The 15100-nt window shown below is 50.0% G+C and overlaps 1 protein-coding gene across 7 annotated transcripts in view; it reads left to right on the forward strand.

Moving 5' to 3' along the window:
* Positions 1–13: 13 nt before the first annotated feature.
* The window catches only part of PHTF1 (putative homeodomain transcription factor 1), a 44539-nt gene continuing 29452 nt past the window's right edge, over positions 14–15100 (forward strand). For 4 of the 7 annotated variants that reach the window (XM_075910282.1, XM_075910280.1, XM_075910283.1 and 1 more), the window contains exons 1-5: positions 14–142; positions 814–889; positions 2105–2161; positions 6116–6185; positions 8017–8175. In XM_075910282.1, the coding sequence (XP_075766397.1) occupies positions 30–142; positions 814–889; positions 2105–2161; positions 6116–6185; positions 8017–8175 (475 nt within the window). In that variant the 5' untranslated portion in view covers positions 14–29. Of the gene's footprint in view, positions 143–377; positions 441–813; positions 890–2104; positions 2162–6115; positions 6186–8016; positions 8176–15100 lie in introns of those variants that run through there. The other 3 variants (XM_075910284.1, XM_075910285.1, XM_075910286.1) reach the window with 3 other exon arrangements.

The raw sequence follows: 15100 nt of genomic DNA on the forward strand, positions 1-15100 counted from the left end.
CCGCGCTCTGCGGGCCCCGAGACCCCGTCATGGGGGCGTGGCCCGCGCCCGGGGCGGGGCCGAGCCACTGCGGCGCCGCGGCCCGGGGCGATGGTGCTGGGCGCTGTGGCCGCCCCGCCCGGGGCTCCCGCCCGCCCCTCAGGTGAGTGGGGCAGGCGCCTCGGCCCGCCGGGAGGGGGGCAACGTTCTAGGGAGGCGAGCTGCGCGCGGCGGTCGGCTGCTGGGCTCTGCGCGCGCCCCCTTCGGCGCGGGGACTGAGCGCGCCCTCAGCGGAGGGGACCGAGCGGAGCGAGGCAGAGGCAGTCGAGCGCCATTTCCGCGATTCGGCTCGTGCGCGCCTGGCTCCGCCGGCTGCTGTTGCCATGGTAACAGTAGGGCCGGCGGGGACAGCGGGAGCGCGGCCGGCAGCGCGTGGGGGGGAGGCCGGAGCGGCCCGCGGGGTAAGGCCGGGCCGAGTTGGGCCTGGCGGGGGCGGTTACTGGGGGACGCGGCTGTGGGGGCTGTTTGGAGGATGCGGGGGTGGGCGGCGCTGGTTGGGATTAGGAGTTTGGGGGCTGGGCTCGGGGGAAGGGGGCGGGGTTAGTTGGGGAGGGGCGGGGCAGGTAATGGGGGGCTGGTTGGAGGAATTCGTTGGGATTGGGGCATGGCATAGGTGGGTTAGGAGTGGGGCTGGGCTGGAAGGAGGGGTTGGGGGGGGCTCGCTGGGTTTCTTGGGGGTGGGCGAGGCTGTTGGCCCCAGTGGACCCAGCTCTTGGCCGTGGGAGGCCCCTTTGGGAGCTAGCGGTGGTCTGAGCCTCATTCCCTTCCTTGTAGGTCGCTGGCCGGGTGGGGGCTGAGGAGCCCAATGGCTGTGCGGGGCAGGGATGCCATCGCCTGGTACCAGAAGAAGGTCAGTGCCGGGGCCACCCTGCAGCTTGCAAACCACTGCTTCGCCCTGTACTACCTGAGGCTGGCCCCAGTCACTGACACCCACTCCCCTACGCCAGGCTTCACTGGGGCACGGTACCTGGCCCCTGTGGCCGCTGAGACCATGCTCTGTGCTTAACACAGAGCGTTGCTGTCAAGCTATTTTTGTTTATATTTTAAATATTTCAGCTCCCCTCCCCTGCTCTTAAAAGGTTCAGTCCACGGATTTTAAAAATATTTATTTTGTTGCTTTCTGGGAATAGTTGTCTACGGTCTTGGTTTATTTTGGCCTGCGTTATTGATATTGCTTTAATGTAAGCCAGCAAATTAGTTTAATCACCATTTCCTTCAAGCAGGAAACCCTGATTTGGGCAACAATTGAAAAACAATTAATTTTAGTTAATTTAGAATTGACCTTTCTTTACTAAATTTTAAATAATATATACTATATTTGGTGCTTCTCTCTGCAAACCAGGAGGATTGGCTACATTTATACATGTTTATTTAGGCTCTTATAAACATAGGTAAATGTAAGCTATATCAGATTTGTTTTAATGGTGTTTACTGTCAAGCTCTGTTTGAGCAGAGATTAATTCATTTAAAATATACAAACATTTAAATTGTTTAACTAAAACTACCTTAAACTTGCTGTAGGTATCTGATATATTTTTTAAAAAGTTAAAACATTTTGAATTTGTAACTTGAGTTAGTGTTTGTTTCTAGTCACCCTGTAGTTCAGGATTTCATAACTGGTATATCATCTTCCCATACCAGCATTCATTAATAGATTGGAAGAGGAATATAAGCCTTACTGGTTTTCAACTCCCAGGTGTTTTTTGTTTTGTTTTGTTTTTTACTTTGAATGAATTAATCAAGTCATTAAACTGAAATAAAGAAATAATTTCCTTGATTTCTGGCTGCAGAAGAGTCTTCTGCTGTCAAAAGCTGGTTTAGCACTTTCACTAGTTAGCCAGTGACTTTCAGCAGTTCAGTGTTTTGACTTTTAAATAAAATGGTAGGAAATATGCACTGAGTAACATTTTTAAAATTCAGTTGATTTTAGTAATAGTATGGTAACTTTAGGTCTTAACATGGGCTGTCCTAAATAAATCACTTTTGTTGAATCATATTTTATCCACCCTGTTTTGATTTGTAGTAAATTAAAGAATTTTGTCACAAAGAAAATTTGTTTTCTCAGATTGGAGCCTATGACCAACAGATATGGGAAAAGTCTATAGAACAGACTGAGATGAAGGTAATATTTTTATTTATATTTTCTTTTAATTTGCTGTTTGTCCCATGCCATTTATTGATTCCCTGTGATGTGGTACACCAATTCTGCTTAATGCAGAACCTGGGAGCCTACACAGTGAAAAGCATTACATACCATAGATATTCACTGGACAGTACAATTTGTCTGATTTTTTTCTCTCAATCTGAACTTTTACTATTTGGTAGATATTGTACAGATCAAGTGCAAAGAGTTAGTCCGTGCCCTGGAGAACTGGTCATTTATTTTCAGATATTCCTAAACAACTAGTGGTGACTGGTGGTGGTGTTTACACGTGGTACTACAATTTGAATTTAACCATAAGTTTAAGTCCAAAAGCTAACTAGTATTTATTCTTGCATCGTGACTAATATCTTTGCCCACGAAAGCTTATGCTCCAATAAATCTGTTAGTCTATAAGGTGCCACAGGACTTCTTTGTTTATCTAGTATTTATCCTGTCTCAGAAGGGTAGCTGTGTTAGTCTGTAACTTTAAAAAAAAAATAGTCCTGTAGTACCTTAGGGTATGTTTACACTACAGCGCTAATTCGAACTAACTTAGTTCGAATTAGTCAATTCGAACTAAGCTAATTCGAACTAACGCATCCAGACTAAAAAACTAGTTCAAATTAGCGTTTTGCTAATTCGAACTAGCATGTCCACACAGAGTGGACCCTGAACCGGGGTTAAGGATGGCCGGAAGCAGTGCCGGCAGGGCATCAGATGAGGACTTAGAGCGTGGAGCTGCTGTCTCAGGCTAGCTGAGGGCTGTGCTTAAAGGGACCCGACCCCCCATCCCGGACAGACAGTTCTCAGGGGTGCCCCGCTTGCAAAGCAGTCCTGGCTTGGATTGCCCAGAGTACCCACACTGGGCACATCACAGCACTCGGCCATCATAGAATCATAGGACTAGAAGGGACCTCGAGAGGTCATCGAGTCCAGCCCCCCGCCCTCAAGGCAGGACCAAGCTCTGTCTATACCATCCCTGACAGATGTCTATCTAACCTGTTCTTAACTATCTCCAGAGAGGGAGATTCCACAACCTCCCTTGGCAATTTATTCCAATATTCGACCACCCTGACAGTTAGGAATTTTTTCCTCATGTCCAATCTAAACCTCCCTTGCTGCACTTTAAGCCCCATTACTCCTTATCCTGTCCTCAGAAACCAAGAGGAACACATTTTCTCCTTCCTCCTTGTGACACCCTTTTAGATATTTGAAAACCGCTATCATGTCCCCCCTTACTCTTCTTTTTTCCAAACTAAACAAGCCCAGTTCATGAAGCCTGGCTTCATAGGTCATGTTCTCTAGACCGTTAATCATTCTTGTCGCTCTTCTCTGTACCCTTTCCAATATTTCCACATCTTTTTTGAAATGTGGCGCCCAGAACTGGACACAGTACTCCAGCTGAGGCCTAACTAGTGCAGAGTAGAGCGGCAGAATGACTTCACGAGTTTTGCTTACAACACACCTGTTGATACAACCTAGAATCATATTTGCTTTTTTTGCAGCAGCATCACACTGTTGACTCATATTCAACTTGTGGTCCACTATGACCCTTAGATCCCTTTCCGCCATGCTCCTTCCTAGACAGTCGCTTTCCATCTTGTCTGTATGGAACTGATTGTTCATTCCTAAGTGGACCGGCTGCACTTGCCGCAGGCTGCCATCTGGGGAGAGGGAGCAATTAGGGGGGGCTGCAGGAGAGGTTCCACCCCCAGAAGCCTGCAGAGCCAGCCCAGGACTCCCCATCGGGGGCTCGTACCCCATTCCTCCCTCACCTCCTTCCACTTACCCCTCCCTAGCCCCGCTTCCTGATGTACAAAATAAAGGACAATGGTGTTCAAAAATAGAATCTGTCTTTATTGAACAAAACTGGGGGAGACTGGGAAAAGGAGGCAGGAGAGGGGAAGAGAGAGGGCGGGAGAAGGGAGGGCAACTACAATGATGGGTTTGGAACAGGTCCCATATGAAGAGAGGCTAAAGAGACTGGGACTTTTCAGCTTAGAAAAGAGGAGATGGAGGGGGGATATGATAGATGTCTATAAAAGCACGAGTGGGGTGGAGAGGGTGCATACAGAAAAGTTCTCCATTAGTTCCCCTAATAGAAGGACTAGAGGACACCAAAGGAAAGGAATGGGTAGCAGGCTTCAAACTAGTAACAGAAAGTTCTTCTTCACAAAGCAAATAGTCAACCTGTGGAACTCCTTGCTGCAGGAGGCTGTGAAGGCTAGAACTAGAACAGAGTTTAAAGAGAAGTTAGATCAATTCATGGAGGTTGGTTCCATGGAGTGGTATTAGCCAGGGGGTAGCAGTGGTGTCCCTGCCCGAAGTTTGTGGAAGGCTGGAGAGGGATGGCACAAGACAAATGGCTTGGTCACTGTCTTCGGTCCATCCCCTCCAGGGTCCCTAGGGTTGGCTGCTGTCGGCAGACAGGCTACTGGGCTAGATGGACCTTTGGTCTGACCCAGTACAGCCATTCTAAGCTCAGGGTCGGTGGTCTCAGTGGACCACCTTGATTTTTATGCAAACCTGCTCCTGGGTGGCCAGCTTGGCAGCTCTCCTGCCCTAGACGACCGCTTTCCTGTGCCTAGTGCGGAGGTCGTGGACGCGGTCCACGATGTCCTCACTGGACCAGGTGGGTGCCCGCCTCTTGTGGTCCTGGGTAAGCTCCCGGGAGCTGCCAGCCTGATCCTGGGAAGAGGGGGAGGGCTGGGGGGCATCGGGTGCCTGGCTTGAGCTGTGCAAGGTACAGGGTCTGCTGGCTGGGTGCTGGCAGGCTTGCACCTGGCACAGGCACCGTAGCCAGCCCGTGCCCCTTTAAGGGGTCTGGGGCCGGGAGGGGGGCAATAGAGTTTCCCTGGTGTTGGCCAGAGTGGCCACCAGGGAAAGCTGGGGAGGGCTAGACTCCCACTAGTTCGAATTAAGGGGCTACATAGCCCTTAATTCGAACTAGTAAGTTCGAACTAGGCTTAGTCCTCATACAATGAGGTTTACCTAGTTCAATCTAAGCGCTCAGCTAGTTCCAATTAAGTTCGAACTAGCGGAGCGCTAGTGTAGCGCCTATCATACCCTCAGAGACTAACAAATATATAGATAGTATCATGAACTTTTGTAGGCAAAACCCACTTCCACAGATGAGACATTTTGTTACTTTTAATGCTGTTTCTCTAAATATGCCTTAAATAAGCAATGTACTACTTATGAACAGTAATAAAACTTTTATAGGTATTTGATCAAGATACAACTGGCTAAACCCAGGGCTGTTTAGATCCATATTGGTCAACTCCAACTTGGTCAGATAGGTATTAGCAGTAGTTTAGAGTTTATTTTTATACCCTTTAACAAAAAATGAGGTCACTGTAAATTACTACCAATTGATCCTTCTACTACAACCCTGAGTTTGTATCTTCCCCTTTGCCCAAGACTTCCACTTGTTAGGGGTTCCCCACTTTGGTTATTCCTTACCAGTAGTCCTGTTGCAGATACCATCTGAGCTCAAGTCTTTCCACTTGGTCTCATGAAGCTCCCTGAGTCTCAGGCAGCTCTTAGCCTTGCTTCCTGTACTGATTTGTCATCTCTCCCCTTTCTAGGGCCCAGGTGTCCTCTTTTAAGATGAGCTGGGAGTCATCTCACCAATCAGGAACACTGGTCTCTTTCCTCATTATCCACAGGAAATTGAAGTAGTGGCTCTAACTGTGGTTCCTACAGGGTGCAGTTCTTGTTTTAAAAATAAATATTAAGTAAAAGCTCAATTAAATAAATAGGCTCTGACTAATAAATTTATCTCCAGAAGAGTATTAGCAATACTGAATGATGTTCCTGATCTTAGAGCTAGAGAGTATCATGGTTTTTGGAGAAAACAGAAAAAAGGAAATGCAGGCAGTCTTTTCTGTTCACAACAAAAACTAATAATCTTTTGTTTTTCAAAATGTGCAGGGCTTCAAAAACAAACCCAAAAAAAAGGGCCACATACAGCCTGACCTGATAGATGTTGACTTAATCAGAGGTGGGTATCCTTTGAATAATAGAAGTTCTATCAAATGCCCCAAGGTTAAATGTGACATCCCAGTACTGCATAAGAGAGAAAGTGTATGAGGAATATTTTACCTTTTTCCTTTGTCTGACATAATTTAATACCACTGTCTGGTTTCTGAAAGGATTGTTTAGATTACAGGTCAGCAGTGCTACAATTTAGATTGGAGGAGACACAGCCCAGAGTGTTATCTGGCGGAGGGACTGCAGGCTTGCTGGCACCACTGCATGGTCAGCTAAGGGCTGAAGTTGTAGAGAATGCCTTTGAAGGGAGGAGTAAAGGGTGATTGCAGGCTTGTAGTTTGGGTTGATATTCCACTTAAGATAGAGGTATTTGAAAATGACTAAGAGGAGGGGAAAGGGTTCCTTTGACCCAAACTCATGAACTTGACATTTCTGGTGAGTGACTGAAATGTGGATGTTTTCCAATTTCAAATTATACTGCATTTTAGAGGAATTTTGCATTAGCTAAGGAAGAAATTGCAAGTAAGATGAGTTCTATTTAGTGTCTATTTAAAGTCACAGGCAATAACCACAAATTCATGGAACCTGTCCCTAATTTATATTAAAAATGTATATAATGGAGAGGGAGGAGTGTAGTTGTCAGAAGTCACTGACCTGTCTCTTGCTCTGTACAAGGATAACTGTTCAGTTACTTGCTCTGTACAATGATAACATATGTGTGCTCCTCCTGGGTGTTGTGTTGACTTACTGTGATTCACTGTGTCGAACCACTATGCATATGCATCTCCTGACAATGGACTAGCTCAGTAAGTGGGAGGGTCCCACTGCCCCCCAGGTTAGACAGAGAGAGCCCCCTCCAAGACAAAGCTTTATACACAGATACAGACAAATTATACACAATTTCTGATACATCAGGTTGCCACCCTCCAACGTGACCTACATATCACCCATTGCCTTGCTCCTGATGGTTCAATCAAAACATCTCTGTCCATCATGCTGTCCTACTGGCCATGGTGCCCACTGGGCTATTTATGTGCGCCCGCGGAGCATTCTGGGCTGACCCCGCCCCCAGGCGTGCAGCAGGTGCCAGGCCCGGGCGCCTGGGCGGCCCCTGCCCAGGGTCGCGGCACATGTTGGTGCCGGCCTCAGGCGTGCAGTGCATGCTTGGCCCCGCCCCCAGGCATGTGGCATGTGAGCGGCCCCGCCCCCAGCAACCCCAAAATGTTGGGGACCACTGTATTAGACCCTGCCCTGAAGCTGTGTTGGTATGGTCCTGTCTTTTGTGAGGAATGTGCGGGTACCAAGGTGCTTAACCAGCTGTTACCATCCTTTTGGAATGTGATTTCAACCTGTGCCTACACCCAATTAGTGTTTTACATGATCCACCCTTTTCATGCCAAGTACTGGGAGCAGAGGCCTGTCTCTTGCTCAAAGCTCAGTTTTGCTTTATATTAGCAAAGTCTTGGCCATTGTGCCTAGGATTCAGTCCTCACACCAGGCTTGCAAGGGCGTATGTTTCAGGCCCTCATCTTACTACAAGGCGGATTCAGCACCAGCTGCTGCTGGAGCCCCAGAGTTTCCCCTGTGGATGATGGTTGGGAGTGCAGGGTCCCCCTATTGCTGGCAGTAACTTCGGATGGTGTGGGGACCCCACAACTTACAGTTGCAACTAAATCTTCTGCAGTAGTACAGGGGAGCCCACTGCTTCAGATCTGAAATAAAAATATCATTAAGGTCTCTGGAGGTCATGGATTCTGAGACACAATTTTAGCCTTGGTTACAAGTAAAGCATTAAGTAAAACTTGCATTTAACTGCCTATATATTTTTGTGCATTTTCAAGGCTCCACGTTTGCCAAAGCCAAACCTGAAATCCCATGGACATCACTCACGAGGAAGGGAATTGTGCGGGTCGTGTTTTTTCCATTATTCAGCCATTGGTGGATACAGGTGACATCCCAGCGTATTTTTATGTGGCTTCTGGTGCTTTACTTCATGCAAGGTAAGCATTAGAGTGTGTTGTTCTAAAATTGTTTGACGTTATGAGAAAGTGTACTTGTTCTGTGATAGCATCCTTACCATTGCAAGTGGCAACTCCTGAAGTATTTGTTTGAGCATTATCTGCAGATACTGGATAGCTTTTTATGCTCTTGGGGTGCCACCTTCTTATCTACCATAAGCAGGGCTTGACAAACGGCAGCGAAAACCACTCGCCAGCCCTGTACTACGCATGTGCAAGAGCCGCATTGTGCATGCATGTGCCGCAAATGAACGGGGTGCACATGGGCGAGTAGATTGTATAGTTGTTTGAGCCCTGTCCATAAGGATATTTAAATGATTTCCTGTACTACATTTGATTCAGCAAAAGGGAGGAAGGATGGTCTTGTGGTTGAAGCAGTGGATTAGGATTTATATAATTGACAGATATCTGGGTTAAATTCTTATCTAGTGCTTCTTGAGTAACTGGCCAAGTCATTTAATCCAGTGACTCTCAACTTTTCCATTACCATTGTGCCCCTTTCAGGAGGTTGGTTTGTCTTTTGTATCCTATATTTCTCCTCAAACAATCAGCTTAAAGTTAAACCAATACATACGTTACTTACTTTTTCACTTTTACCATACAATTATAAAATAAATCAATTGGCGTATAAATATTGTACTTACATTTCCATATAAGACTCTAGGTGAGAGAGGATGAACATGTAATTCTGTTGAAGCTGCTGTTGGCACTATAGTTCAGGCAAGATATGGTCTAGCTCAACAGAAGGTGTATGTCTGATGCAGGAATCACTGCATGAAATTCTCTGGCCTGTGTTAACCAGGTCAGAATAGATCAGTTGTTTTCGAATTTTTTTTTTGTGACCCAGTTGAAGAAAATTGATACCTGTGACCGATCATAATTATATCTTCTGACTAGGGTTGGGGGTGCGGGGCAGAGGGGTTCAGTATGTAGTGGGGACTCTGGGCTAGGGCCTGGGGTGGGGTACAGGGGCTGCAGAGTATAGGATAGGGTCAGGGATGAGGTGTGGAGAGTGCAGAAGGGGTTTCTAGGCTGGAGGGACCCTCAGAGCTGGGATAGGGGATTGTTGGGGCACAGACTTACCTCCGGCAGCTCCTGGCTGTGGGATAAGGCTGGCTTTCTGCCTGTCCTGGCTCAGTGGATCTCACTGCACCCTGGAAGTGGCCAGGAGCAAGTCCAATTCCACAGGCTGCCCCCATGCCAAGCTCTGACTCCACACTCCCTTTTGCTGGTTCCTGGTTTGTCGCTAAGCGTTGTCGAGCAAATATGGATGGAGCTTGTTTTAAAATGAGATTGGCTTCATTTTTTGATGTGTTTTGCTTTCTCTCATGAGTTGGGTACTTGCTTCCACCTAGGAGCTGGACCTGCTGCTGACTACTTCTAGAGCACAGCATAGTCTGCAGTACCAGGAGAGGCAGGAAGCTGGCCTTAGTATCCCCGCTGGTGTTTCCCAATTGGTGCTCCGGGGAACCCTGGGGTTCCGCGGAGCAAAACTAGGGGTTCCATGAGGAGCCGGCACTCCCCCGCCCCCTCCGAAAAAAGAGAGAGAGAGAGCCGGCTAGCCAGCAGAGGCATGGGCGGCGAGTTGTGTGGGCTCGTGGTGCTCATGCTCCAGCAATATTTGGAGCTGGAGCAGGTCCCGACTCCCCCCATGCGTCCTCCCACCCCGCCCCCAGAGTGTCTCTTCCCTGCCCCGGTCCTGTCCCTGCCATGCGCAGCCTTCACTGAGCTCCCCCTTGCTGGCTGTTGCTGCCCTGCGCAGCATGCTCAAACCAGTGAGTGGGGAGACACCCGGAAGTGACATAACATCACGGCCCAGGATTTTAAACCTGCTGGGCGCTGTGTTGCGCCGCATGGCTGAGTTGCGGGTTCAGAGTCCGGGGACAGAGCACAGACTCCGGCCCCGCAAAGTGGAAGGCAGAAGGTACGGGAGAGGGAGGGAAGGGGGGCTTGTGCAGAAGGAAAGGGGAAGGGCTGGGAGAGGAAGGTGCTTGTGCGGAGGCAGAGAGGAAGGGGAAGGCACCAAAAGGGACAGGGGTGGAGGAGAGACAAATGCCAGGGAGCCAAGTGCAGACAATGAGGAAAAAGGCAGGAGGGGAGGTGTCAGTGGGAGGGGGACAGGGTGATGCTGGGAGGGGATAGGGTAAGGGCATTGGGGCCTAGAGGGATGAGGGGAGGTGCTGGGAGAAGGATTGAAGGAAGGGGTGGGAATGAGGAAGGCCGGGATGGAGCAAATCATGTGTGAGGGCACAGGGGCATGAAGAGAATGGGGGCAGAGGGTGGTGAGGGGTGGGCATCAGGGAAAAAGGGGGCAAGGGAACTGAGGAAAGGGGGAGGCACCAGGAGGGTGCAGGGGTAAGGGAAGGTGCAGGTGCCAAGGGATTCTGGGGTGAAGCAGAAGGGCAGACACCTGCAGGGGAGGGACCAGCACCAGAGGAGAGAGGCAGGGCAGGTGTATAGAGGGAGGTGTTAGAAGAGGGGATGAAGAGGGGTAGCTCACATGATCAGAGTGGGGCTACTGGATGAGTGGGCACAGGGATGAGAGAAGGGCTGGTGGAGGGGGGCAGGTTGCAGGAGTCAGGACAGCAGAGGAGGGTGAGGAGTGGGGGGGCAGCAGGCACCAGGGGAGCTGTTGGAGCAAGGGGAGGAGACATGGCAACAGAGGGAAAAGGTAGAGGTTTAAAAATATTTATTAATAACTTGGGTGGCACATCCACACAAGCCACATGAACTCAGTACTGGTGCACAACACAAAATTCATTTTGCTCATGTGAGGAAACTCTTAGGCTATGTCTACACTGGTTGTTTCTTGTGCAAGAACATTTTGTGTAAGAGTTCTTGTGCAAGAACACATCCACACTGCAATGTGCGAGCTGTGCTTTTGCACAAAAGCATCTATGGCAGTGTGAACGCTCTCTTGCCCAAGAAAGTGCCGATGGCCATTTTAGCCATAGGGCTTTCTTGTGCACGAAATTCATGTTGCCTGTCTACACTGGCCTCTTCCGCAAGAATAGTTGCGCAAAAGGGCTTATTCCTGAGCAGGAGCATCGTAGTTCTTGCGCAAGAAGCCCTGATTTCATACATGAGATTGACAGTGTACTTGCGCAAGAACACATGGCCAGTGTAGACAGGCAGCAAATTTTTGCGCAAGAGCGGCTGCTTTGGCGCAAGATCATGCCAGTGTAGACACAGCCAAAGGGAGGGAGGAAGGCAGAGGCAGGGAATCAGCACTGGCTCAGCATGTCTGTATGGTTTGGGGGAAGGTACAGGGAAATTGGGCTGGGCTGGGCTGGGCTGGGGGTGTGGGTGGGTGGGTGGGTGGCTCAGAGCTCAGTTTGGCTGCAGGAGGAGGGAGATGCCGGAAACCGGGGGCTAGACTCAAGGGGAGGGAGGGGCAGGGAATGGGCTCTTGGCTCAGCAGTTTTGTGGGGGCTTGGAGGAGGTGCAGGTAAATGGGGCTCAGCTGAGTTGTGGGGGAGGCATGCAGGGGACCAGTGCAGGGCTCAGCTGGGCTGAGGTGGATGTAGGAGGGCATACAGAACAGACGGGCAGCTCAGCTGAGCTGTGAGGGGCTGCAGGGAACTGGTGCTGCACTCCCTTGGATTGTGGGGGATGGTTTTGGGGGAGGTGCAGGGAACCAGCAGGGGTGGGCAGCTCAGTTGGGTTGCAGGAGATAGAGGTGCAAAGAAGCCTAGTGGGGATGGGGGGGGGAGAACCAGGAGCCCTGAAATGACCTCCCCTGGACCAAAAATTCCTCATCTGGGACCAGTCAGGTCCAGAGGGTGCCAGACCAGGGAGGTCCAACTCCTACCCAAGTCCCCTCCTTGCACCCTTCCTCGTAGCCAGACACCCTATCTCTAATCTGCTCCTGCTCCCTCCCCCTGGCCTGACACCCTATATCCAGCCTGCTTCTACACCCTACCTACCACCCAGACCGTGACCCCTTCTGCCCCCCACCTCCTTCCCAGATCCTGCACCCCATCCCTATCCTGCTCCTTGGCAGCCCTGCCATCCACCCTAGCACCCAACACCACCCTGGCCCCATCACCTTGCCTCACACCCCGAGACTCAGCACCGCCCTGGCCCCAGCAGCACCCTGTTCCTTGTCCCAGCACCCTGCCAGTCACCCTAGTGCCCAGCAGGACTATGTCCCTGACCCCAGCACCCTGCCACCTGCCTGCCCCAGCACCTTGCCCCCGCACCCTGCCACCTGAGCCAGCATCCTTCCACCCAGCAGCACCCTCTCCCCAGCCCTAGCACCCACTAGCACTCTGTCCCCTACCCCCACATTAGTGAGGCTTGGGGGTTTTTGGAGGGTTTTTGTTTTGTTTTTTGCATCTCACTTGTGTGGCCCCAACTGACTTTTCTATGGGTCAGTGACCTTTGACTCAAAACAGGTTCCTCACCCCTCTCATATATAAAGACAATGCTAAAACCTTTTGTTTGACATATTTATTTAAAAATGAAGCCTGGCCAACAAGACCCCCATTGGGACCAAACCCCCATTTCACTGCAGCATCATAACACTCCTGCACCACCTGACCCCAAATCTGAGCCTATCATACACTGGAACCCCCTGTCCTGAGCCTCTTACATCCCCAAACTTCTGCATCCCCACATCCTCAGTCTTCTGCCACAACATTCCTCCACCATCCACACATCACAAATCTGTGTCCCGAGCCTGTCATACTCACAACCTTCTTGCCCTGAGTCTCTCACATATCCCGCCCAAACTCCTGCACCCTCACATCCACAAGCCTATGGCTTGCTCAGCACCCCAACCTTCCACCTGAGCCCAACACACCCCAGCCTAGAGCCCCCTTCTTAAGCCAACAGCCCCTTCTCCTGCATCCAAATTCCCTCCCAGAGCTTGTACTTCTCACCCCTTCCCACATCCAAATCCCTCATTCCCACCCCACACCTCACTCTCACTAGGTTGAGACAGGTATAAGGGCTGGGGATAGCAAGTGATGGAGAGCAGGGGAACAGAGCAGATGAGGCCTCACGGAAGGGAGGTTGGGGGGCAGGGAAGGAATGTGATTTTCATGAATTGGTGGGTCCCTCTCTCCTCCGGCCCCCCCCTCTTTTTTTTTTTCCTTGACAAACCTAGGGGTTCCTTGAAATTCTGAAAAGGGTTCCTTGGCCAAATAAAATTGGGAAACACTGCTCTACAGCCATGGTCACCAACCCATCAATCGTGATCAACTGGTTGATTGGGAGCGGTCAACAAGTTGATCGTGAGGCATTAGGGGCCCCCCCATTCCTCCCCACCCCCAAGCAGCATGGGAGGAGGCACGTGCTGCCTTTCTGCATGCGAGAGGGAGTAGGAGTCCTGGAAGTAGGCGTGCACCAGGGACTTCCTTCTCCTGCTGCCTTCCTATGTGGTAGAGTGGGGGGAGGGGAGATGTAGGAGTCCCGGGCGCCAGGGGACTCCTGGTACCCTACCCCAACACCCACTGGCACCTTGCCCAGCACCCTATTTTCTGCCCCAGCACCCACCATTACCCTGCCTTCACCAGCACAGTTGGGCCCACATTAATGAGGCTTGTGGGATTTTGGATGGGTTGTTTTTTTGCATCTCACTTGTGTGGCCCCAACTGACTATTCTGTGGGTCAGTGACCCCTGACTCAAACAGGTTCCCCACCCTCTCATAAATAAAGACAATGCTGAAATTTTGCATGTTTGACATATTTAAAAATGAAGCCTGGCCGTCAAGCCCACATCTGGTCGCAGCATCATAACACTCCTGTACATCCTTCCCCCCTCCCCCCACCCAAATCTGAGCCCATCATACACTGGAACCCCCTGTCCTGAGCCCCACATCCTCAGTCTTCTGCCACAACACTCCTGTACCATCCACACACCGCAAATCTGTATCCTGAGCCCATCATACTCCCAACCTCCCTGTTCTGAGTCCCTCACACACCCAGCACAAACTCCTGTATCTTCACATCCACACGCCTGTGGCTTGCTCAGCACCCCATCTCTCCACGAGCCAGGATCCCCTTCTCCACATCCTCCTTCATCCAAATTCCCTCCCAGAGTTTGCAGCTCTCACCTGTTCCCACATCCAAATCCCTCGTTCCCACCCCAGAGCCTGCACCTCCTGTCTCAACCCAGTGAGGGTACCAGAGGTATCCCGGAAAAACTCTTCCGTGTCCAAGCACTTGTTTGTTCTTATGCTTTTTTTTTTTTAGTGGAAGAGCAAACATGCTCTTTCGGCAACCCCTGTATTCCTTGTTCCAGTAGGAATAAGGGGGCTTCTGAAAGAAGGGGGTTTTCCAACATTTGGCCCAGTCTAGATGGGCCAAATGTTGGAAAAACCTCTTCTTACAGAAAGATTTTTAAAAAAGCGGCAGTGTAGCCATACCCCGAGAGTGTATAAGGGCTGCAGATTGCAAGTGATGGTGAGGAGGAGAACAGAGAAGGCGGGGCTTCAAGGAAGGGGTGGGATTTGGGGAAAGGATGGGGTAGATCGTGACTCTTTCTGACATTTAAAAAGTGATCTTAGGCATAAAAAGGTTGGAGACCACTGATTTACAGCAAGGTGACTGTGTTGCAATCCGTACTTTGAAAATCACTAGATTAGATGGTCATAATGGTCCCTTTTGGCCTTGAAGTCTAAAAACTTAATTAGTTTCTCTCTACTGGTGTCTGGGTTCCCATGGATTTTTCCATGAAGTTCCAAGAATATTTGATTATCTGGTTCTTCATGCTGGGGTTGGATTCCCCTCACCTTCTTTTGAGATGATTTTCTAGGCTAGAAAGGAGGGCACAAGGTGAAAGAAATTTACTTTACCACATCTCATGCTGGATCTGTTCTGTGGATGAGTTGCTTATCTGACTCTGCTTTGGCAGAAATGGTTAGTGAAGGTGATGTCTATCCTCCCTCCGCTTTGTGTTGGT

This window comes from Pelodiscus sinensis, chromosome 27 (assembly GCF_049634645.1).
Source record: "Pelodiscus sinensis isolate JC-2024 chromosome 27, ASM4963464v1, whole genome shotgun sequence".
NCBI lineage: Eukaryota > Metazoa > Chordata > Testudines > Trionychidae > Pelodiscus > Pelodiscus sinensis.